Genomic DNA, 25,476 nt, shown 5'->3' on the forward strand with positions numbered 1-25,476 from the left:
TCTGTTGGCTGTAAAGGATGACTTAATTTTATTATTATAAAGACTTATGCAGATAAGTTAAACTTATACGAGGCAATCTTCTTTGTCTTGCTGCAATAACTTGTCATTTTAAGACTTACCACTTAAAGAACATAATTATGAGTTATTTTGGGGAGAGCAAATATTCATCTACTTTAGTGAAAATCGAAAGAAATAGTCTCTAAACATTTCTGATCATGCATCCTATCAACAAAATTTTCAGTGTATGTCAAATATACGTATATTTGTTTAGAAAATGTGCCACATGCTTTTGCAGGCACACATGAAAATACATACAAAAATATTCTAAAAGAATGACAAAATAACTTTGGAGATGACCATCTAGAGAATCACTAAAAGTAAATGTACCCATGGGTGAAGTAACTCCTATCAATGTTACAGTTTGAAATTATACGTAGTGTTTGATGTAATATTCTCCAAATACAGGAATCCAATTAACTGTAATGGTACTAATGTGATGTGATATGTCTGGCCTACACTTGGTCATTTTTCTACCACCAGGAATGGGGTCACAAATGGCCTTCACAACTTAAAGGTACAAGAAAAGAGGCTATAATCATCAAGTGGTTTACAACAGATACCTTAAAAAATATTCTCCCTTTAGAAAATACTGAGAGACATTTGTGCTTCCCATCCACACCTCCCCCAAGCCCAGTTCCCATGAAGTTCCACCTGTACTACCACGTTCACCTGCATGTTCACAGAAACAAATTGAGTGCAGAGTCTCCCCGACAATTCATGAACTGCAGAATCCTAGAGTAGTGATTCCTAAACTCTGCCAAGAGACTGTGCTGTGCAAACCTCTCTTCATATACACCTATGACCATAGCGAATGAATTTTACCACCAAACCTTGCAATTCCTTCTCAGTTTAGCTTCCCAGTTTTCATTTTCCCCATCCTTTCCCTTTTTATCCAACTCTAGATTCAAATCATTTCACCTCTGAGCATCAGTACTCTCTTCTAAGCATACGTGATTGCCAAAAGAACACTGCATCTTCAATACTAAAATGATAAATATCATGAAAAGGCTCATCAATAACAGTCAGAAGTTGAAGTCCATTTTTTTTATTCCTATCTTGGACATACTGAGCAGTACGAAAAGTGATAAGCCAAGTTAAACCTGCAGTCAAAAAGAAACTGGTATCAATCATACTCCACAAAGTGTTGAGGAAATGGTATCAATCCTCAGGATTAATACAATCTAAGGCTTACTTGTTTAGGAGCATTTCAAAAATACAACACTAAACATGAGAAGAAAATGGTCTATAGGGATAAATAAAGATCTATAGGCATAACCAGAAATCAGATCAAATAATGTACAGGTTTCTCTATTTATAGTCCTATATATTAAATGACTTAAGGACTCAGTTAAGCAGCTCAGTCAGCTAGTAATACAAACTATCTTATTGTAAAAGATTTTGTGATACTGTTATATTATGTTCCAAATATGAAAATAAACCAGTTATATTTTGATAGCAGCCATACATAAAAGTTCAGTGGCAGAGACTGAGAGATGAGTCTAAAATATTTGCAGTCTGTATACCTTCAGATAAGAAATCTATTCAGTTTTAGACAATCCAAGATATGTTTTTAAGACTTCTATGCATAGATAAAACTACTGACAAATGTTCTCCATATAGCCTATCAAGAGTATTTTATCGCATCATCTGAAATAGGGGTGAAAAGGGGAGATTAAATATCTTTAAACTTCAATATGCAAACTACAACTTTAGTCATCATACCTCTCTTCTGTAAAGAGGAAGAAGAGAGAGTATCAGAAATGTTAAAAGTCACGCAGGGAAAAGTCCAATAGTAGATTTATTTGTTCCCAAGATTAAAGGGAGCCTGGAAACCTGTAGTCATTAAACACTAGCCATTGGGAATACTGCTTCCTTCCTTTTAACTTGAAGGCCAGTTTCATAATCTGCAACACCTATACAAAACAAAATTAATTACTTGCAATGTGTGAGTTATAATGACTTAAGGAAACTATTTGTGCAATGTACCAGAAAGCCACTTTCTGGTGGCCTTTCCAGTCTATTATTATAGAAATATTGCGAATAAGGGTAAGAACATGTGATTCCCATTCCAGATGACAAAGATAACAGCCACATTATCCTGCGTGAACCAGGATAACTCTTGCTATACAATCCACTTGAAGCCTTGTTTCAACATTACAGAGGGAGGCACTACTTAAATTTGGAAAAAAGGAAATTTCAAAACTACCTGTTAAAACTTAGAAAGTAACATTCCTCAAACTTACTGCCAATCACAACTATGAATTCCTGGTGCCAACGGCAACAATAATTTTGAAAATAGTCATCCTATCTAAAAGAATTTGTAATAAAATATTTCAAAACATTCCCCAGGAACAGTGAACAAGAAATACACAAACAGCTACTGTACTCAGATATAGGTTCAGCTCAATTGTCTGGGGAAGGTTAAGGTTAAAGTCACAGGAAACAGCTGGTCTCAGAGTGATGTGTGTAAGCCTTTCAAAGAGAAACTTATCAACAGCTCCTCACAAGCCAGACATCACCTGAATTCTAAAACATTTTTATTAACTGTTTCCATCATTTTTAAAGATCGAAAAAGTCTGATGTCAAGATCTTCAAAAACAACTTTCCATTTGAAAAAAGGCTTTACGATAAAAAAAAAAAAAATGGTTGCGGTACTTAAGTTTCAAAGGAGTTACCAGGTGAAATGTAGTTGGTAAACAATAGTAGTCAGCACGGGGGTAAGACCCATTTAAAAACTACCCTACCGGGTGTTTTTATTGTAATTCAAGTTTGAAATACCGAGGAGCTTTTTCACAGAATAGATTTAAAATTAAAGCCATAACAATTGGCAAGGGTAGTCATGTGTTGTGGGTCTACGAATTCAAACTCTCGAGAATGGCGTGCCAATAATACCCACATTGTACTCTAAATACCTGCATATTCAGCGGCCTATTCCTGTGTTGCCTACAAAATCAGAATAATTTAATCCTGCATGTAGAAATAACTTCTTGAAGTTATTTGAGATACTGATTTCAAGTAATTACAGATTTTAATGCAGACTGCGAATTTCCAGTGTCAACATGTTTATACATATATAGCAAAAAAAGGCCACTACATGTTAACTGTGTACAGCAAAATTCAATTTTTCCACTTTCAATTTCCACTGAAGAACGCTGTTATCCTCTACAACGAAACAGCAAGTCCTTCTATTATATGGGGTAGTGGACTAACCTACACTACAGCATTATCAAGGTCCACTTAGGTTCTTAGGATTTATCTGAAATAAAAGTCTGAAAATGGGGAATCGAGAAAGCATTTCAACTTTTGAGAATAAAAGTTCATAAACATACCTTTTGTTGAATTCCAGCTTATGTGATTTTTATGTAAATCTTGCAGGTGATGAAAAGCAAAAAGCAACCAATCTCTCTGTAGTGTTTAGCCTGTTCTTTTAAGACTATGGGTCACCTGCCCCGGGAAATTTCTAAACAAGGAATCCATGGGGCAAAGTAATCGTTTTTTCAAAGGTGGGTCAGAATGGAACATTTCTATCTTCACTTCAACAGGGAAGCAATGAAATGTAATCCTTTTGAGTTATCACATTTTTGGTAGATGCTACCGTGGTCTCTTATCCTTATTTCATGAGATCCTTAGCCTGTGAATGTGTCCATGTTTTGACTTTAGAAATTTTTAAAGCATGTTATTCCTGTGTTGCCTCTAACACCTAAATATGTATACACAGAGCATCTTCATTCCTCAAATGTTTTTTCAGCATGACCAGTGTGCAACTGATATTCACAGTTTATAGAACCTGTCTTCTAAGAAAAAATACTTTTAGCTAAACCTCTATAATCATGACAAGAGATTGATTAAAATGCCAAGATAAGAAACAATTTATTATAGAGAGAAGAAAAATTTCTCATCCAAAATATAGAAATCTGTACAACTTTGCCACAATCAATATACATGAACTGTACAAATTTACACCAGTTCATAATTTACCAAATAAAAGATGACTAACAAAGTTCACAAAATAGATGGTGGTTTGTGGAAAAGACTTTTACCCAATTAAGTACAAGGAAAGTTACAAACCAGACCTCCACTTTCTAAAAATAAGAAGTTTACTCAGTCTTAGAAAACTACAAGCTAGCAAATGTACAGAGAGCTGGCTGGTGCTACCACCACAGTTGAGACAGTGTCTTTTTTAAGGGTCTTTTTTAAAGCCTGTTGCCATGGCAGATTCTGGTCACTTGCTACTTTCAAGGCCAAAAACACAATACAAGGTCTGACCATTTCCCCAGGTCATGCTTACTAGTTTGTCTTTATGTACATTTATACATAAGTGCTAGGTAAAAGTCTTGTAAAATTTCCAGTACTACCATGTTTAAAACGTTCAGCTTTCCTATTGAGCTGCCAAAAAGGTTAACAGTAACAATTTTCAAGTGTAATAGTGCAAATTCCTCTGCGAGATTTACTGCAGAGAAAGGTTCTTTGAAATACAGATTTTCTTTAAAGGGACTGATGTAAAAATTCAGGTGTGTCTGGGAGAAACTGAAACCACCCTAAGGACTTCCCTCCCTAGCAAATAAAGTGATCATTTACTTGGACTCACAGGCTATTAAAATTAATCATTGAAAGGTACTGTCCAAACTATGGCACTGTCACTTAAAAAATTTTTTTTTTACCATTCTATCTTGTGCCAGATCTTCACAGCTGTGACATGGTTTAAATTCCATAATCCATCCCCAAGAGGAGCCCACCCAAAGCAAAAATCAAATTTATCCATCATTATAAGATGATCCATCCACAGACTATATCTTAACCTGATACAGTCATCATATTGTAGTTTTTGGAAGGGCTCGTTCTGCCCAAGAGAAGTTCCTCCTTACAGCTGATTCGGCTGTCTACCATTTGCACGTTGGTGCTGTTTTGAGTGCTACCTCCTGCTGGTGAGGCTTCATACAGCACACAGATGGAGCCATCCTCTCCAATTCTGTAGGACACTTCGTAGGGGTCAACCCAGAGTGTGAGTTCACTTGGGAGAAGCCTGAACAGCTCCTGACTGCTCAGTCCAATCCGCTGTGCTGCCTGTCCAATCAGAGGATCCATTTTATGGTTGATGCGAATACAACGGTAACCCGATCCCTTGCATGGCTTTTCTGGGAACCAGTGATGTTTATAATGTTCTATAGAAAAAAAGAAGAACAGAGAAACAACAATTAGGATCGTTAGCTCCCAGTGTGATTTCCTCCTACCCCAGGATCCCTTGAGGAGCGAAAATGAAAACTATCAACTTTTTAAAATGTCCAGGATTGCATCCGTTGTTGTGTATGTGCGGGGATGGAGAAAAAGCGGGCAGGGTTTTAGAAATAACGCAGTAGTACGGGACAAAACAATCTCCAGGAACCAACTGGTTGAGCCGCCAAAACAGGAATCAGGCGCGCAGCCTCGGCCAGCCGGGAAGCCAGTGGCACCTATGGCCAGGCGAGAAACTGTTTACTTTCTCCACCCCACCCCAGATGCACACAATGGAGTTGGTGGCTTTGGAGATGAGAAGCGCCATCGGACTGTTAACCCCGAAGGGAAGAAAAACAAGCAACCCTAAACCACGCTCTGGGAAGGGCTGTAATTGTGCCGGTGACAAATCCGATGATTAATGGGCAGGAGCAGGAGGCGCGGGGAGACTGCACGTCCGTTCTGAGCTGGCTCCGGAGCAGTGGCGCGGCTTCCCACCCCGGGGCTGGGCCGCCGACCACGCAACGGTTGGAGAGGACTGAGGGAAGGGGGCGTCGAACCCACCCCAGCCCCGCGGCTCCTTTGTCCCCAAATCCGCCGACGGTCCACGGACCGCAGCTCCCGCCTCGGTGGGTTTAAGTTTCTTTGTTGTGCGTGTTTTCTTCTCCACTCCGTTTTGCCAACTGGGGGGAGGGGGCGCCCTCCGTCCAGCCCCCAAAGCCTCGCGGGGAGCCGCTGTTAGCGGCCACCCAGCGCGACCACACCGGTCCCGCGGTGGGGCCCAAGCGCGACCGGCCCCGGGGCGCTGCCGAGGTTCCCGCAGCCCCGACGGCCGGACTCTGACCCAGGGATGTGGGGCCCGCGTCCCTCCGACGCCCTCGCCCTGCTCACCTGCCAGCAGCTCCTGCAGGCTCTGGCTGAAGGTCTGCAGCTGTCGCTCGCTCGTGAGCCCCTTGGTACGGAGGAACTTGGAGATGAAGGACACGGCGGCGGCGATCTCGCCTATCATGGTGGCGGCCCGGGTGTAGAAGGGATGCATGGGGGCGGCGTGCGGGGACGGCCCGGGGCGGCCGGGGCTCGGCGGCGCGGCCCCGACGGCGGAGCGGCCACCCCGGGCTTCCTCACCGGGCAGAAGGCTGAGAGGAAGAGAGGGCGTGAGGGGCAGACGGCTACTTTTTTTTTTCTTTCTTTAGACTAAAAAAGTTATTTTCGAGACAGGAGGCGGCAGGAGAGAAGAACAGACGAGCGATGGCGGCCTGGTCACATCGCTCGGACCTCCCCAGCCGCCTCCGCCTCCAGCTCCCCAGCATCCGAATATCTCAAGAATCGCATTTCCAGCTCCAAGGGGCGAAGAGATGCAGGCGCCGTGCAGCACCCTTTATAGTGCCACGAAAAGGAAGTGGCGTAGCTGGAGCGTGACGGCCGACCCCAGCCAATCCGAATATCGCACCATTGTGACGCAAGCCGGTTCGGGGCCGAAAGGGGCGGGAAAAGAGTCCAGGAGGCGGGTCCAGAGACAGGGAAGAGAGGGAGGAGCTGACGTAATCCGCTTGTAAACAAATAAACCCGGAGTGGCGGCTGGAGACCCAGTTGCTGTGTCGAAGGACGGAGGGAAGCGAGGGTGCGCGTGTGAAAGCTCCGCCCCCAGCCCTAGCTCCGCCTTCCCGCTTCAGCAGGTCCAGGCTCTGCGCCAGTGCATCCTTCTGCAAGAGTGCGCTGCCTGGGCCCGCTTGCCCTGGAGTGTAAGTGCTGGATAAATAAGAGCCGCCTGGCGCAGGCTGTGTCTACTCTCGCGCCGCCTTCTCAGATCGGGCTGCATGTTCCCACTCCGTGTTTACATCTCGTTCCCGCTCCGGATCTCGGTGACTGGCTCCTCAAGCCGGAGGCGCGTGTGGTGCCGGGCGATGCGGGCTCCAGCGCTGTGTGTGCTGGCGGTGCGCTCCGCGAGTGCGGGGGAAAGTGGAGGGAACGGTCCCGCGGGGCGTTCAGTCCAGGGAAAAAGACTGCAGCCTCGGGGAGCCAGGGTCCCTCGCAAACGAGCTGCCAACGCCGCGGAGCCGTTTCTGCTCCACCCTAGGGGAAGAGTAGTGGGATATCTTTGTAAAAGTGTAATTGCAAAATAAGTAGGTTAGTAAGGCCATTTGTGGTTGCTGTTTCAGTAACTTCACCAGTCAATGAAGAGAAGAGTGGAAACCTTACTGGATGCGGACAGGAGAGCCAGTTACTGAAGGCAAATATAATAACGCAGATCCTGTAAAGAGTGGTCTGTATCCAAAAAAAAAAAAAAAAAAATCTGTACAATGTATTTTAAAATTTGTGTACACAAAACCAAAGATTTTTCTTTTTTACCTAGTCCAAATGCCCTCCTAGCCTGAGTCCTGCTCTTTATAAAAATAAAATAAAAAGAATTTGAAGCTTGTGAAAGTATTAAGTGTAGACATTTTAAGTTTATTTGAAACCCTACCAAAAAAAAAAAAAAAAACTTAGAAACCAGTGTAGCAGGAAGGCGGGAGCCTGCTAAAATGATTAGGCCTAGGACAGGGTTAACCCCAACTCCATTAAGGAGAAGGGGGAAAAGAGAAAAAAAAGATGAAGGGAGGCAGGCAGATGGAGAAAGCAAACAGGAGGCAGAAGTTGAACTCTACCAGATGGAAATAAATATCCCGACCTTAGTTGGTCATCAATATTGCAAAACACACCACTTTGAGTTTTTTTTTTTCTTTTTAATACTGAGCTAAAGGATATAGAAATGAAGCAAAAATATGACATTATAAAACAGGATAAAACGTTTTATTGTTTAAAAATATGTAAAACTCGATTTGAAAAAATAACTTCTAGATTTTTTCATTAGGACACATAACTAAATAGTTACGTGTGAAAAAATTAAAGATAGTGGGTTTTTTCTTCTAGAACTTTTCAGATAGAACTATGCTTAAAAATAATAACAATTTCACTGAAGGCATGAAACCTCTTTTACAACTCAAAAAGAAGATAGAGAAGCAAAAGAAAATTCATGAAATTACTGTAACATTAGAATAAGAACTCCTGGTCTCCCACCTAACCTGACCCATCCTTAGTTCCCTGCGTTCACTTACATTGTCGTTCATGTGTCACTGAGTACAAATTAGAAGTCAAGTAAAAGTTTTTCTCTTCCAAACCTGGTCTCCAACTTGGCCTCTCGGTCATGTGCTTAAATTGACTCATCTAAAACACAGAAATATTAAATCAACAAAATGCTAGGATTGGACTCAGACTTCCCCCAAGCCCTTGTTCTCCACACTATTTTTAACTGCCTGCACTAGCAGCAGCAGGACCCCTTCTGAAAGCCTTATAAAACCAGTTGAACAGGGTTAACAGAAAGTTTAATCCACAGACTCAGGGAGAGTTACTTCCCGCCCTGAGTTTTTTTTTATTGTATATGTGTGTTTCCCACCTTAAATCATCCCATTAGGAGACAAATTGATTTGAGAAACTATAGCAATTTTTAACCTGGGAAATCTAGAGAGTACTCAGGAAAAAAAACTGGAAATAAACATTAGTCTTAAACACAAGTCTTAGATGGTGCAGAATGTTAATTGCTAATAGTTTTCAATTCCTGACATATATACGTTTAGTCACATTTTCTGGAAGTTTTGTCAGGCCCTTCCCATCTGGGAAACAAGCAGGTATTTCTTGACACTTTTTGAATTATAAAGGTGCTTTCTGTGTTATGCTAAGTTTACCAAGGCTCTCCCAAGTACTGTGTTATTATCATGCAATTTGATAGTAATTTATGAAATTTTTTTTTTTTTTTTTTTTTGAGACACAGTCTCACTCAGTCACCCAGGCTGGAGTGCAGTGGCACGATCTTAGCTCACTGCAGCCACCGACTCCCGGGTTCAAGTGATTCTCCTGCCTTAGCCTCCTGAGTAGCTGAGATTACAGGCATGCACCACCACACCTGGTTAAATTTTGTATTTTTAGCAGAGATGGTGTTTCACCATGTTGGCCAGACTGGTCTCAAACTCCTGATCTCAGGTGAGCCACCCGCCTCGGCCTCCCAAAGTTTAGGGATTACAGGCGTGGGCCACCACGCCAGGCCTGTCTAATTAATTTCTAAAACTTAGAACATTTCTAATCAAAGTATTAAAAATCTTAGGAATGCTGTCAAAACAAATTCAAAAAAATGAGCCTGGGTTTTAAAATAAGTCGACAAATAAAAGCACAACTATTAGATATTGTTTCCCCAGTTGGACCCGCCCTTTCCCTGAAGGCACATTCAGGGCCAGGGCCTTCCAGACCAAGCCAGAGGCAACCTGCCTGTTGCTAGTCAGCTAGCTGCAGTCACTAAAGTTGTGCCTATTATGCACCAACTTCCAGATAGAGTGCTAGGTATCTAGAAAACTCACAACCAATAAGTAAAAAGTCAAGTGAGAGAGTTCTTGATGGAGTGTTGATGGCAAGTAGAAACAGGGCATTTATTTATTTGTGTGTTTCGGGGCAGAGGAAAAATAAGAAAGCCCCGAAAGTGAACAATCTCAGCTAAGCCAATGAAAGTGATCCAAGATTAGTTCTCCTTGGAGGAAAGGAAAGGGCCTGATCTTGAAATATCATAAAGGTATAAACCAAGGAGGATAAGTATTGTTGAAAAAACTGGTAAATGGAGGCAGGCATAGGGTACTTGAGAGTATTTTTAGCAGGCAGATTATATGATCAGCTTTATTTATCTTTAAATAATTTAGCTTTTCTTGTGGGTTTATGTCTTCAACTAGAGACCTATGCCTCTTATTTATCTATTTTTTGGTTACCCACAGAAAGGAGGAGACCACTTTTAATTGCCTCCCCGCTAACACCTGACTTGCTTTGCTTGCGTAAGTATCCAAGGACACAAGCTAAGACATTTGCACTGGGTTTAGATCTACTGCGATTCAGAAAACACAAAAGAACTTGCAATCAGAGGGTGACACATAATGATTTTAGACAAAACTCAGTTTCTTCTTGTGGAAGCTATTCAGATTGTTTGGAGAGTGGGAGGAAAAAGGAGTGAAGCGTTGCTTAACAACAAAAGTAATAATGCAGGTTATTATCATTTTATCATTAACAATGCATCAGCGCTAAGTGTTTTACATGCTTTTTTTGGTTTGTTTTTTTTGTTTTTTTTTTTTTTGAGACTCACTCTGTTGCCCAGGCTGGAGTGTGGTGGTGCGATCACAGCTCACTGCAACCTCCGCCTCCTGGGCTCAAGCTCATCTTTCCACTCAGCTTCTTGAGTGGCTGGGGCTACAGGCGCGTGCCACCACGCCTGGCTAATTTTTGTATTTTTTGGTAGAGACGGGGTTTCACCATGTTGCCTAGGTTGGTTGTAAACTCCTGGGCTCAAGCGATTCACTCACCTCAGCCTCCCAAAGTGCTGGAATTACAGGCATGAGCCACCGCACCCTGCCATGCTTTCTCATTTAACTCTCTAAGAAACTCAATCAAGTGAGTACAGTTGACAGCATTTAACATATGAGAATACACTCTTAAAGAAAATAAGTTATTTACCCAAGGTTTTACAACCAGATTTGAACTCTCAGTCGTGGACTACAAAATTTGAGCTCTAAATACCTGGTAGGGTTTTCAAGGGAGTTCCTGATACTGGCTCTCCTAAAAATGACCTTGAGAAAGAAAACCTGATAAAGTTAGAAGGCCATCTGGAGATGAGTAGAGATAGTAGAAGAAAAAAAAAAATCAAAACTCAAGGCAGCTGAGGGGACATCTCATAGCTGACATAAACTGGAAGATACAGCTACATTTATTAAAAGGCCCACTGGAAAATGAAACAAAGAACATATTAAAATGTTAATCTGCCAAATAATTTAACTGGAATGAAAATTATCCCTAGGTACAGATAAGAGAAAGTAGCAAAAGTGCTTTCTATTTAAGACCATTTCAACTTTTCATTTCCCCTTTGGCCTAAATTGACAAGAGGAACGAGGGGCCTGGTCAGTTCCACAGTCTCTCTTACCCAGCAACTGAGGGGAGCCCTGGAGGGTTCGGTGGGGGAGGTGGGAGGGCAGCCAGGAGGGATGGTTTTGTGTCCAGGTCACTGTTGAATCTGATCAGTGGCCTCCAGGAATTCTCACTCAACTTTCTATTGCATAGCTGCAGGGCCATTTCTCAAAGCTGGGCTCCTCCCCAGACCTTTTCCTTCCTGGTGCCAGAACCTCCTGGCCTATCTCTTTTTAAAGCTCTCACCTTCTATTTTGTCACAGGAGGCAACTCCCTGGGTTACTGAGTGTTTATCTGCACCTTCCCAGCTGCCAAAGACCTCTTCAATTTTAAGGTTTAACAGTAGACAGCCGGGCGCGGTGGCTCACGCCTGTAATCCCAGCACTTTGGGAGGCCGAGGCGGGTGGATCACGAGGTCAGGAGATTGAGACCATCCTGGCTGACACGGTGAAACCCTGTCTGTACTAAAAATATTTTAAAAATTAGCGGGGCGTGGTGGCGGGCGCCTGTAGTCCCAGTTACTCTGGAGGCTGAGGCAGGAGAATGGCGTGATCCCAGGAGGCGGAGCTTGCAGTGAGCCGACATCGTGCCACCGCACTCCAGCCTGGGCGACAGAGCAAGACTCCGTCTCAAAACAAACAAACAAACAAACAAAAACCCTAAAAAATCCCACATTTTTTTCAGGTATATATCGTATCCAATAGAAATCTCTTTCCTTAAAAGAAAACGTTAGCACATCAATTGAATAGGTAAAAGCTGCCTTTAAAATGAACTAAGTTTTCAGTGAGTTGTTAATTGCTTCCTTTAGGTTCTATAGTCTGGGTAAACTCCATTCTTCCCAGTTTCTGAGACACTAAGCAAGCCAGAGATACTCTTGTCCAGTAATGGTGTCCACATTTTGCTCTCAAGAGAGGGGATAATACTCAGGAAGCTTGGTAGAATACCCACATAATCAAATGTTGGCATATTCTATACTTTATTTTTACTTTATTCTACACTGTATTTTTAGTTTTTCTTTTATTTTCAAAGAAAAACAGCAGGGCTGGGCGTGGAGGATCACACCTGTCATTCCAGCACTTCGAGAGGCCACAGCAGGAGGATAGCTTGAGGCCAGGAATTCAAGACCACCCTGGGCAACACAGTGAGAACCCCCTGTCTACAAAAAATAAATAATTTACCTGGGGTTGGTGGTGCATGCCTGTAAGTCCTAGCTACTTGGGAGGCTGAGGCAGGAGAATTTGAGGCTACAGTTAGCTATGATTGTGCCACTGCACCCCAGCCTGGGCAACAAGCGGGAACCTGTCTCAGAAAAAAAAGGAGAAGAAGAAGAAGAAGACAAAACAGCAACTTTTTTTTTTTAATGGAAACTCAAGTATATAATCTCAAAGTAGATTAGAATTTAAGTGCATTAAATTCTAATGTACTTAATTTAATTTAATTCTAATTAGAATTTAATGCATTAAATTAAGTGCATTAAATTTTTGTATTTTTAGTAGAGAGGGGGTTTCACCCTGTTGGCCAGGCTGGTCTCTAACTCCTGACCTCAAGTGATCCGCCTGCCTCGGCCTCCCAAAGTGCTGGGATTACAGGCATGAGCCACCATGCCCAGCCAAATTGCATGTTTTTTCTGATGAGGATGAGGATAAAGTGAGAGCCTCCCCACTATTTTGTGTTCTCTTATCCATTTGCTTAATAAATACTTATTTTCCCTAGGTGAAGCAGAAGCAGTCTTCAGCTAGATAACATAGTGGGCCTTCTGAATCCTCAAGTTCTGCACTCATGAATTCAACCAACCATAGATTGAAAATATTTGGAAAAATCCCTGGCACGGTGGCTCACAGCTGTAATTCCCGCATTTTGGGAGACTGAGGTGGGAGGATCGCTTGAGCTTAGGAGTTCGAGACCAGCCTAGGCAACATGGCGATACCCCATCTCTACAAAAAATATAAACATTAGGCATGGTAGTCCCAGCTACTTGGGAGGCTGAGGTGGGAGGATGGCTTGAGACTGGGAAGCAAAGGTTACAGTGAACCAAGATCGTGCCACTGCACTCCAGCCTGGGCAACAGAGGGAGACCCTGTCTCAAAAAAAAAGAAAAGGAAAGGAAAATATTCGGGAAAAAACGAAACAATAAAAAATAACAATACAACAATAAAAATAATACAAAAAATTAAAATACAGTATAACAACTCTTTACATAGCATTTACATTTTATTAAGTGTTGTAAGCAATCTTGAGATGACTTAAATTACAGTCATGAGCATAGTGACATTTCAGTTAATTAGAGGCCGCTTATAAGAAGATTCTTCCCCTAAAATTATAATACCATATTTTTACAGTTCCTCTTATACATTTAGTTATGTTTAGATACACGAATACCATTGTGTTACTATTGTGTACAATATTCAGTACCTTAACATGATGTATAGTTTGTAGGCTAGGAGCAAGAGGCCATATACCATATGCCCTAGGTGTGTAGCAGGCTCTACCATCTAACTTTGTGTAACCGCACTCGATGATGTTGGTACATGATGAAATCGCCTACTGACGCGTTTCTTAGAACTTTCTTTAAGCAATGCATGACTGTATACAAGAGGATGTGCATAGGTTGTATGCACATACTATGCTATTTTATATTGGGGACTGGGGTGGGGCATCTTTTAATTTTGGTATCCTTGGAGGTTGGGGACCCAATTCTCTGAGGATACCCAGGGAGAGCTGAGTTCACAGTCTGATGTGGTTGAATGTTGTTGGGTCAAAGAAAACAATTCCCCAAAATATGACACTTCGCCATACTGACTGCTTTGGAAATTGAAAGTCCTGAAAAATTAACCTCAGAACCACAGTATCTCTGTGGCCTTTCTCCTTTCTCCCTGCCTCTCATATCCTCTTTCCCAAAGCACCAGGAGAGACTCTGGAATTTCCTTATCTGACTAAGAAAGCTTAAATGCAGTTGTCTTAATACTCCCTCCCAAGAAATCTGGTCAAATAACCAGGAAAGATCAACCACCAGAGAAGAGCAGAGGCTGAAGTTACTATGCTAAGACAGATTTTTCATCTATTCTTCTGAGCGCAGCTCCAAGCAATTACCTGGGGGACTCTATCTGTGAAATATGACAATGGTTGTTTTTGCCCAGATCCACTCCTCACGGTCCCATAGTGTCTGCCTTCAGACAGTCTCCCTAACCTATCCATTCTCCCGAATGAGTTAATACCTACCAGAACAATTATCTACATTTCCCATCTCCCCTTGAGAAAGGGTATATAAGCATCTGAATCTGTGATATTCTGAAATATACATTTGGTTTCCCTCCTGCTTCCTGGCATACAACCCCTAAAATCCTTGGAATCTCCAAAGTTCTTTCTTTTTGTATGCTAAACTAGACTGATCGCTTCAGGGTGGGACTGGTCACCTGAAAGCCAAAAGCATGATTAGAGGGTTGGGACTTTCAGCCCTACCTTCTAACTTCCATCGAGGGGAAAGGGGCTGAAAGTCCACTTGCTCACCAATGGGTTAATCAATCATGCTTATGTAATGAGGACGCCATAAAAACTCAAAAGGACAGGGTTCAAAGAGCTTCCAGATAGCTGAACATATGGAGTTTCCTGGAGGGTGGTGGGCCCAACGAGGGAATGGAAATTCCATGCCCCTTCCCCTATACCTCACCCGCCCAGATAGAAGGTCTTGGGAATCTCACCTTGAAGCCAGTAGACCAGAAGTTCCAGAGGCCTACTTCTTGATGACTAGATAATGAAAAGAAAAGAAAAGAAAAAAAAAAAAGAAGAAAGAAAGGAAGAAAGAAAAAGAAGTTCCAGAGGCCTGAACTTGCTACTGGTGTTTGGGGTGGTGGGCATTTTTGGGGTCTGAGCCCTCAACATGTAGGATCTGACACGATCTCCAGGTAGATAGTACTGGAATTGAATTGAAAGACACCCTTTTGTGTTCCCTGTAGAAGTGATTGGTTGGTTGATGGTGGAGAGAAATTCCCACATATTTTGGGGTCACAGAAGTCTTCTGTGTTGGTTGTTATTGTGTTGGTTTAAAAGCAGAGGAAAACATGGTTTTAGAATTTTTCTGAAACAGTACCACACTGGGTATTATGGTAATTACTCTGTGATTTCCGCCCCATGCGTGTTAATAAATTTGCATACCTATTCTCCTGTTTTACCTGTTGTCAAATTTTCAGTGAACCTTCAGGGGGCAAAGTGAAAGTTTTCCCCTTGACCCTAAAATATGAAAGCAAAGCATCCTTTTTTAGCATTAAAGCATGTATTAAAAACATTCCGTATTTGCATGGTTTTTATTTAAACCTTCATCAAGCAAAATGTAGAAAACATTATCTTCTGAAAGCCAATTTGAATTTTAACTGTAATGCTGATCATCAAACTCGAAGAATGGTTGCCATGTGTTTTTTGTTGTTGTTGTTTGTTTTTAATGTCCGACCCTACTGCTTATTTCACAAGTAAATATAAAAAGCAAAACAGTAGTAAAAGATAAACCATTAGAGTACTCAAGGAATGGTTCTTTTCTTGGTTTTCTCCCTTGTAGAAACAAAGCTGACTGTACACTATTTAGATGATGGGAGATTGTAATAGTTAAGAGAACTTCTATCTTTATACTCAAAAAGTTCTATCCTTAGTCCCTTTGAACAGATGATGATCTTGCCTTTTTTTTAAGGAGCTTTATTGAGATATATTTTACATATTATAAAATCCTCCCATTCAAGTGTACAATTCAGGGATTTTTAGTTAATTTACTGAGTTATGCACCATTACTATAATCAGTTTCAGAACATTTTCATAACCTCTGATACAATTTCAACTTGCCCCCTGCCTCCTGCCCCCTGCCCCGCCACTGTCCACCTCCTCCTCCACCCCGCCCCCAGGAAACTGCTAGTCTATTTTCTGTCTCTATAGATTTGCTTATTCTGGAAATTTCTTATACATAAAGTCGTATAGTAAGTGGTCTCTTGTGTCTGACTTATTTTGCTTAGCACAATGTTTTTGAGATACATCCACATTTATCATGTATCAATAATTCACTATTGATGTACTTACCTATTTTGCAGTTGTATCTTCCCAGAATTTTCTCCTGAGGAAAACTATCTATCAGGAAAGCTTAATTGTATAGTTGCATGCCAGGCTCCACAGACTTTTGAAGGGTATTTCTACTTCTTTCCATGGCCTTTCCCTTTCAAACATTCTTCTCTCTTATCTAATGCCTTCAAGATGTCATTTCTCTATGGCTTAACCTAGGCAGTCCCCTCCTAGCCCCTTACCTGATGCAGGATTGATCGTGCTCACTTGTGGTGCCTAGCATATTTCATATACCCACACCCACACCCCAACATCCAACTGCACAAGGAATAGGTTAGCTGAATGAGAGGGAAAGCTGCTTATTCAAGACACTCACTTCCTGGTAGTCCTCAGGAGAGGGAGAGACACACATTTCAGATTGGAAAGAGAGTAATGAGCGGACTGTGGTTACATCGTCCAAGGACAAATATTCGCCAGATAATTTAGCCAAGAGGATTTAACTAAACAGTTAAGCTCTTAACAGAAACTTTATTTAGGCTCATTCTAACAAACATGATCAGCAGACAAGTTCTTTTTAGAGAAAGTTCTCTTTCATCTGGCTAAAAAGAAGGAACACATTTAAACCAAAACAGGAACTACTCTGGCAATATATGTGTGCAAAAATAAGCACCCTATGGGGTTCTTTTTAAATTAGCCAGAATGCACAGGGAAGTCTTTGAAAAGAAAACTCTGGGGGGAAAAACATTTTTCTTGATTTCATAAACACTCATTGTTTAATCATCTTAAGAAAAGGCAAACGTATGATTAAATTCCCCCACCTCCTAAACTGATGAACTCTTAGTTCACCTCCTCTCCCCAGCCTGATGTACTTAAGGAGGCAGGAGGAGTAACTTAAAAACCAGCCTACCAGAGAAGCAAGAAGTGGCCTAGGAGGTCCTAGCCTCAAACTGGATGCACACACGTAAGGCTACACCCTGCAGGTCTGGCACAGAAAGTAGTGTTGCCAAGTTGCTGCCACAGTATATTAATATGCTATTTACATTTCGTAAGCAGTGGATAACTGGCTTCAGTTTATTTTGCTAACTTAAAAAAAAAAAAAACTATTAACTTCTAGGACATCACACCTACCCCTTTCCTCTCCCCCATGAGCAAGACAGTCATAGAATTTCAATCAGGACCCTTAGAACCTCTGAGACCAGCTGTAGCTTCCATCCTTACCAATTGTTCAGATATGGCCAAAGAAGTGCTATTTATATGCTTTTCTGGACTTACTCTGATGAGAAGAATGAGTCTTAAACAGAGTCAAGATGCAATTATGTGGCTTATGTGACCGGGTGCGGTGGCTCACCCTGTAGTCCCAGCACTTTGGGAGGCTGAGGCAGGAGGATTGCTTGAGCCCAGGAATTTGAGACCAGCCTGGATGACATAGTGAGATCTTATATCTAAAACAAAAACAAAAAACAAACTTGAAGAGACTTGATATGAAGCAAATACTTTTTTGATCCTCCTACCTGAGCCCCCCAAGTAGCTGAGACTACAGGCATGTGCCATCATGCTCAGCTAATTTATGTATTTTTAGTAGAAATGGGGTTTCACCATGTTGCCCAGGCTATGAAGCAAATACTCAACAGATTTAAAAATAAACAAAAAGGCTAATAAGCTGTGTAAATAAGATAGGAAGAAATTTTACCAGAAATGTGGGTTTGGAGAGCATTGCTATAAATAAACAATAAATTTATTTTTGAGCTTCCTCGTACCAATTAAGAAAAAAGAAATGCAATAAAGTATATTGCTTTCTTTAAAAAAAAAAAAAAAAAGAAAAAAGACTATTAAAAAAAAACATATTAGCATTATACTCGAGTTAGTGGATCACTTTTTAAGTAGATCTTGATAGAAGGAACAACTTCACACAATTTTGTAAGACATTCATGCTTCAGGTTGCGCACTTTTTTGTGTGTGTGTGATGGAGTCTCGCTCTGTCACCCAGGCTGGAGTGCAGTGGTGCAATCTCGGCTCACTGCAACTTCTGCCTCCCGGGTTCAATTCTCCTCTCTCAGCCTCCCAAGTAGCTGGGACTACAGGTGCGCACCTAATTAGGTGCCTGGCTAATTTTTTGTATTTTTAGTAGAGACGGAGTTTCATTATGTTGGTCAGGCTGGTCTCAAACTCCTGACCTTAGGTGATCTACCCGCCTCAGCCTCCCAAAGTGCTGCGATTACAGGCGTGAGCCACCGTGCCCGGCCCAGGTCACTCACTCTTAATTTGACTCCCAATAACTACCGAGTACAAATTTACTGCAAAATGTCTGATGTGTAAGTGTTCTAATTGTTCATAAATTCATTCCATGAATTTGACTGTCTGCTCTGTATCAGGTACTTGCTAAGCACTGGAGCTACATCCACTTACAGAAAAAAATCTGTCCTACACTTTATGGAATCTAGTAGAAACACAAAACTAAGGAAATAGCATAAACAAGTAGATATTTGCTATTCTGAAAACTGCTGTGGAAGAAAAATAGAGAAGCTATGAAAGTCTAACCTAGATAGGGACAGGGCAGAGGGACGCCACAGAAGTCTTTCCTAAAACAGTGATTTTTTACTGAAGGATGTGTTGGAATTAACCTGGATGGAGGGTGGCAGAATAAGAGCTGCTGTTCAGACTAAGAAAACAAGTGTTCAAAGGGGACAGAGGTATGTTCAGAGTGGAAGTGTTTGATCTCCTAGTGAAGAGAATGAAACGAGAGACACCAAAGATAAGGCTGGAAAACTATGCGAGGTCAGAATCTGAAGCACCTTGTGATTGTATTTAAGATATTCATCATATCCAAAGAATGAGGAAGATGTTACCCAAGAGTTTTAAACCAAGCAATGACATGATCAGATTTGCCTGTTAAAAGTTACACTCACTCGGCGGGGCATGGTGGCTCACGCCTGTAATCCCAGCACTTTGGGAGGCTGAGGCGGGCAGATCACTTGAGGTCAGGAGTTTGAGACCAGCCTGGCCAACATGATGAAATCCTGTCTCCAGTAAAAATAAAAAATTAGCTGGGTGTGGTGGCGGACGCCTGTAATCCCAGCTACTCAGGAGGCTGAGGCAGGAAAATCTCTTCAACCCGGGAGACAGAGGTTGCAGTGAGCCAAGATTGTGCTACTACACTCCAGGCTGGGCGACAGTGCAAGACTCTGTCTCAAAACAAACAAACAAAAACATTCATTAAGCACCAGGGGCAATGGGGGCAAAGCATTCTAATATTATGAAAATGTGAAGGTAAAGATCTGCTCCTTCTTTGCTTTTCAGGAGAAATATGAGCTCTGTAGGTAAGGCTGGATCCCCTAAGAATGCAAGGCTGCATCCCTTTAGATCTGCTCAAATATTCAGTAACACTGTACTTGAAGCCCCAGAAATCGAGATCAGTAGTGGTCAAAACTTGTTCTATAAAGGGCTAGGTAGTACATACTTTTTGACTTTGTGGGCCAGAGGAGCTTTGTCACAACTACTCAATTCTGTAAATTTTTTTCCATTTAAATTTCGTCAATGTTTATATATCTAGAGTGTACAACACAGATTTCTTACGTGCAGATACTGCGTAATGGTGAAGTCTGGGCTTTTAGTGTGTCCATCACCTGAATAGTCAACATTGTACCCAACAGGTAATTTTTCAGCCCTCCTACCTTTTGGAGTCTCCAGTGTCTATTATTCCACTCTATATGTCCATGTGTACCCATTGTTCAGCTCCTACTGATAAATGAGAACATGTGGTATTTGACTTCCTATTTCTGAGCAATTTCACTGAGGATAATGAACTCCAGTTTCACCCACATTGCTGCAAAAGACATGATTTCATTCTTTTTATGGTTGAGTCACATTCCATAATATATATGCCACATTTTCTTTCTTCATTCACTTATGGACATGTAGGTTGATTCCATATCTTTGCTGTTGTGAATAGTGCTAGAAAAAACATATGAGTGAAGATATCTTTTTGATGTAATACTTTCTTTCCTTTTGGGTGCCTACTTAGTAGTAGGATTACCAAACTAAATGTTTTATTTTTAGTTGTTTGAGGAATCTCCATGCTGTTTTCCATAAATGTTGCACACATTTACATTCCCACCAACAGTGTATAAGCATTCCCTTTCCGCCACGTCCTTGCCAACATCTGTTGCTTTTTGACTTTTCAATAATAGCCATTCTGACTGGTGAAAAATGATACCTCATTGTGGTTTTAATTTGCATTTCTCTGATGATTAGTGATATTGAGCTTTTTTTATATATGTTTATTGGCCACTTGTTTGTCTTTTTTGAAAATTGTCTGTTCATGTCTCTTTTTTTAATTGAATTTTATTTTAAGTTCCAGGATACATTTGCAGGATATGCAGGTTTGTTACATAGGTAAACGTATGCTATGGTGGTTTGCTGCACAGATCATCCTATCACCCAGGTATTAAGCCCAGCATGCATTAGCTATTTATCCTGATGTTCTCCCTCTCCCTGTTCATGTCTTTTTCTTTTGCCTACTTTTTTTTTTTTTTTTTTGAGACGGAGTCTCACGCTGTTGCCCAGGCTGGAGTGCAGTGGCGCGATCTCGGCTCACTGCAAGCTCCGCCTCCTGGGTTCACGCCATTCTCCTGCCTCAGCCTCCTGAGTAGCTAGGACTACAGGCGCCCGCCACCGCGCCCGGCTAATTTTTTGTATTTTTAGTAGAGACGGGGTTTCACTGTGGTCTCGATCTCCTGACCTTGTGATCCGCCCGCCTCGGCCTCCCAAAGTGCTGGGATTACAGGCTTGAGCCACCACGCCCGGCCTTTTTTTTTTTTGAGGTGGAGTCTCGTTCTGTCCCCTAGGCTGGAATGCAGTGGCACAATTTCGGCTCACTGCCACCTCTGCCTCCCTGGTTTAAGCAATTCTCCTGCCTTTCAGCCTCTTGAATAGCTGAGACTACAAGTGCCCACCACCATGCCTGGCTAACTTGTATTTTTAGTAGAGAGATGGGGTTTCACCATGTTGGCCAAGCTGGTCTTGAACTCCTGACCTCAGATGATCCACTCGCCTCGGCCTCCCAAAGCACTGGGATTATAGGCGTGAGCTACTGCGCACAGCACTTTTTTTTTTTTTTTTTTTTTTTTTTGGAGACAGGGTCTTGCTCTGTCACCCAGTGCAGTGGCAAGATCTCGGCTCACTGCAGCCTCAACCTCCTAGGCTCAAGTGATCCTTCTTCCTTAGCCTCTCAAGTGGCTGGGACTACAGGTGCATGCCACCACGCCTGGCTAATTTTTTGCATTTTTTTTTTTTTGTAGAGATGGGGTCTTCCTATGTTGCCCAGGCTGGTCTCAAACTCCTGGGCTCAAGGGATCCTCCCACCTAGGCCTCCCAAAGTGCTATGACTACAGGCATGAGCCACTGCACCCAACCTTTACCGAGTTTTTAATGGAATTATTTGGTTTTTCCTTGTTGAGCTCTTTGAATACCTTGTAGATTCTGGACATTAGCTTTTTGTCAGATCCATAGTTTGCAAATATTTTTTCCCATTCTGAAGGTTGTCTCTTTACTCTGTTGATTATTTCTTTTAAGCTTTTTAGTTTAACAGAATCCTGTTTGTCTATTTTTGTTTGTTGTATTTGCTTTCGAGGACTTGGTCATACATTCTTTGCCTAGGCTAATGTCCAAAATAGTTTTTCCTATATTTTCTTCTAGGATTTTTATAGTTTCAGGTCTTATGTTTATGTCTTTAGTCCATCTAAAGTTAATTTTTGTATATGGTGAGAGGTATGAACCCAGTTTCATTCTGAATATGGCTATCCAATTTTCTCAGCACTATGGGTGTCCTTTCTCCAGTGTATATTCTCGTTGACTTTGTTGAAAATCAGTTGTTTATAGGTATGTGGCCTTATTTCTGGGTTCTCTATTCTGTTCCATTGATGTATGTGTCTGTTTTTATACCAATACCATGCTGTTTGAGTTACTCTATAGTCCTTTGGTATAATTTAAAGTTAGGTAATGTGATACCTCCAGCTTCATTCTTTTTTCTTAGGGCTGCTTTGGCTATTTAGGCTCTCTTTTGGTTCCATATGAATTTTAGAAGTGTTTTTTGTTTTGTTTTGTTTTTCCCCCTCATTCTCTGGAAAACAACTTTGGTAATTTGATGAGGATTGAGTTGAATCTGTAGATTGCCTTGGACAGTATGGTCACTTTATCAACGTTGACTGTTCCAATCCATGAGCGTGGGATGTTTTTCCATTTGTTTGTGTCATCTATGATTTCTTTTATCAGTGTTTTATAGTTCCTCTTATAGAGATTTTTCACCTCTTTAGTTAAATATATTCCTAAAATATATTTATTAAATGAATAAATATATTCATTTATTTTTTATTTTTGTAGCTATTGTAAATAGGATTGCCTTCTTGATGCGGTCCTTGGCTAGATCATTATTGGTGTACAGAAACACTACTGATTTCTATACATTAATTTTGTATCCCAAAACTTTACTCAATTCATTTATCAAATCTAATAGTTTTTTGGTGAGGTCTTTAGGATTTTCTAGATAAAAGATCATATCTTCAGCAAACAGGGATAATTTGACTTCCAATTTGACTTCGTCTTTTCCAATATGCATGCCTTTTATATTTTTCTCTTGCCTGATTACTCTGATAATGACTTCCAGTACTGTATTTAATAAGAATGGTGAAAGTGGTCATCCTAGTTCTGTGCATTTGCATTTGTATTTCTGTGGTATCATCAACTCTGCTGTTATAGTGTGGAAGCAGCTATAGACAATTCAAGTTTGGCTGTGTTCCAGTAAAGGTTTATTTACAAAAACAGAAGAGAGCAGATTTAGCTCTTGGGCAATACTTTGTCTATCCCTCATCTAGATCAACAAGCATCAAAGAGATGATCACTATTGTCCTCTAGGTATGGGGATTTAAAAAGCGGGGGGAAAATAGAGATGATCATGATAGAAGATTTTGGAGGCCAGAGTAACCATCTAAGCAAAAACACTTTTAACAGGATAACTTTACTCCCTTAGGGCTTTAGTTTTGAGCAGTACTGCATTGTGATGGGATTGCCGGTATTAATTAAGGACAAAACGCACCTTTTGTGAGCTGAACAAATTGACCCCATGAACAGAATTATCATCCATGTAGATTCTGAAGTTTATAAGCTCTTTAGAGGCAAGGATTTGTGTCTGTTTTGGTCAATGTTTTTTCTTGTTGTTGTTGTTAGTTTCTTTTTTGTTGTTTTTGGTTTTGTTTTTATCCCAACTGGATGAAAGGATACCCATTTTGTGAATAGAATAAGATGTTAATGAAGTGTACCTCACAAGACGAATGTTTAATTAATGACCTTTCAGCAATACAGCTCTTGAAAAGTCATATCACTATTGGTAAAACTCCTTTTAATTCCCAGCATAAAGACTTTTTAACCCAAATACATTAAATATACACACTAAGAGAAATTGTGTCAACATTATGATTCCAGGTATGAACACAGTCACCAAGTCACTCAGCAGAGTTTCTAGTCAAACTATCACAGGAAAAAAAAATTAAATGGAATCCCCTATTTGGATAATCCCAGACATGTTTATTTTGCTTGTGAACACCAAGCAAGATATGAAGATATAGCATCTTCATCTCTTATAACCCTTTGGTCTGTGTGTGCATGCACTATTTCCATTCGGTGTATGTACATTGTTTGTGCTTTGCTTTTTTGTGCCTGAAAAATGATGTTTAAAGCTTATTTTAAGCAAAACTGACCTCGGTAATAAGATTCTTCAAAATATTAAAAAAATCATAAGAAAAATAGTGCAAAAAGAAGGAGCTTTCTAAATCCAGATTTTCTCACTTCTTTCCTGCACGTCCATCACCCACTATCAAGTCATCTGTTTCTCCTTCGCTGAGTACAAAAATTATTCGTTGGATTACTATGCTTGATTACTTTGAAATTCTTTATTATTACTTACACAGATGTACTTTTATTATAAACATGTATGGAGACATATGAAATATGTATATAATTTTTTGAAAATTATTTGGGAATCTTAGGTTAAGATGTACTACATAAAAAACTTTCTCATTAAAATGAATGAAGTTTATTTTGTTTTGTTTAAAGAGGTTACTTAAAAGCAGGGCTTTAAGAAATTAACCTTATTAATCAAGGTATAGGTCAATCAGTGTCCTTTGTAATCCAATGTATTTTAATTAGTACATTATAAAAATATTGTTCAGAGAAAAAGTTTATACTGTTACACTGCTAAAAAGCTCTATGACACACACACACACACACACACACCCTAGGCCTGAATCCTAGAACAGTACCTATATTCACTAGGGACTCAATAAATATTTCTTGAATACCAAATGACTTTTAACCCATAGAAACAATACTGGTTTTGTTAAAAAGATGCTAAACTATTTAGACAAAAATTGTTTAAAAAGTGTCATGATGATACCTACAGCATAAAAATCTTCTCTTTAGATAAGGAACAGCGTTGAACTTGATGTTTTTTATGGCAGAAAAGCATACAAAACACAAAAATCTGCATCATGTTAGTGTAAATGCTTCGAAGGAGAATTAAAGACAAAGAATGATTTCAATCACATTTAGAATTAGAATTTGCTCAAAGAAGTACATAACTACCCAGCACTGAGACTGTTTTGTTCACCAGTACATTCACAGCACTTCATATAGTGCTTGGTAAATAGTGGCATCAATAAATATTTGAGGAATGAATGAACTCCGAAATTCTGTGGCAGTAAAAGCTCTGATGGAAGATTAAAAATCTTGAATCAATATCAAAATCATATGGCCTGGCTAAGTGGTACCTATCTATGGAATCAAAGACTGATGAGAGATCTATAAATATTGCAGAAGGAGTCTTGGGTTATTTTTAACTGCATTTCCCCCTCATCCCCTATAGATTTAAAAGTACCAAAAAGGTCAGTAGCAGAATAGTGCTGTTCCAAATGTTCTTTCTTTTGCAGGCAGAATATTAAATGAAGAAGCCAGACCTACAACACATAGAAAAGAAAGCTAGTTCAGAATGTTGAGAGACTTGGGAGCTGATTGATTGAAGGTGGCAATTAGAAGGCTGCCCTTTTTAAAGATAAAGGCTGATACTGTGACTCTGTCCCAGGGGAACGAAGTAAAGAACTCCTCAGAGATGTGGGACCACTGTTCAGAACAAGATTTGGAGAGCTGGGG

At 40.7% G+C, this 25,476-nt stretch overlaps 2 protein-coding genes across 2 annotated transcripts; both read right to left on the minus strand.

Annotated features, from left to right (window-relative positions):
* Window positions 1-3,911: 3,911 nt before the first annotated feature.
* BTG1 (BTG anti-proliferation factor 1) lies at window positions 3,912-6,578 on the minus strand (the record flags this gene model as incomplete). Its single annotated transcript, NM_001266672.1, is given in 2 exon segments — window positions 3,912-5,222; window positions 6,163-6,578. Coding segments are annotated over 2 exon segments (516 nt in total). The 3' UTR covers window positions 3,912-4,854.
* A 94-nt stretch (window positions 6,579-6,672) lies between these two features.
* On the minus strand, window positions 6,673-9,194 carry LOC144332708 (uncharacterized). Its single transcript, XM_077953222.1, has 2 exons — window positions 8,367-9,194; window positions 6,673-7,344 (listed from the first exon to the last, which is right to left on the minus strand). Exons 1-2 carry the CDS (start codon window positions 8,473-8,475, stop codon window positions 7,106-7,108), a joined length of 348 nt encoding a protein of 115 aa, XP_077809348.1. The 5' UTR covers window positions 8,476-9,194; the 3' UTR covers window positions 6,673-7,105.
* Between the last annotated feature and the right edge of the window lie 16,282 nt (window positions 9,195-25,476).

The sequence above is a fragment of the Macaca mulatta genome, chromosome 11 (genome assembly GCF_049350105.2).
Source record: "Macaca mulatta isolate MMU2019108-1 chromosome 11, T2T-MMU8v2.0, whole genome shotgun sequence".
In the NCBI taxonomy this organism is placed as follows: Eukaryota; Metazoa; Chordata; class Mammalia; order Primates; family Cercopithecidae; genus Macaca; species Macaca mulatta.

What these genes read in the sequence shown, in the direction of transcription:
- LOC144332708 (XM_077953222.1), bottom strand. Translation starts at nt 8,475, where the DNA reads ATGAGTCAATTTAAGCACATGACCGAGAGGCCAAGTTGGAGACCAGGT. An exon ending in AGTGACACATGAACGACAAT is followed by an intron (nt 7,345 to 8,366) that starts GTAAGTGAACGC and finishes CTCTTCCCCTAG; the next exon opens with GGTGGAGCAGAAACGGCTCC.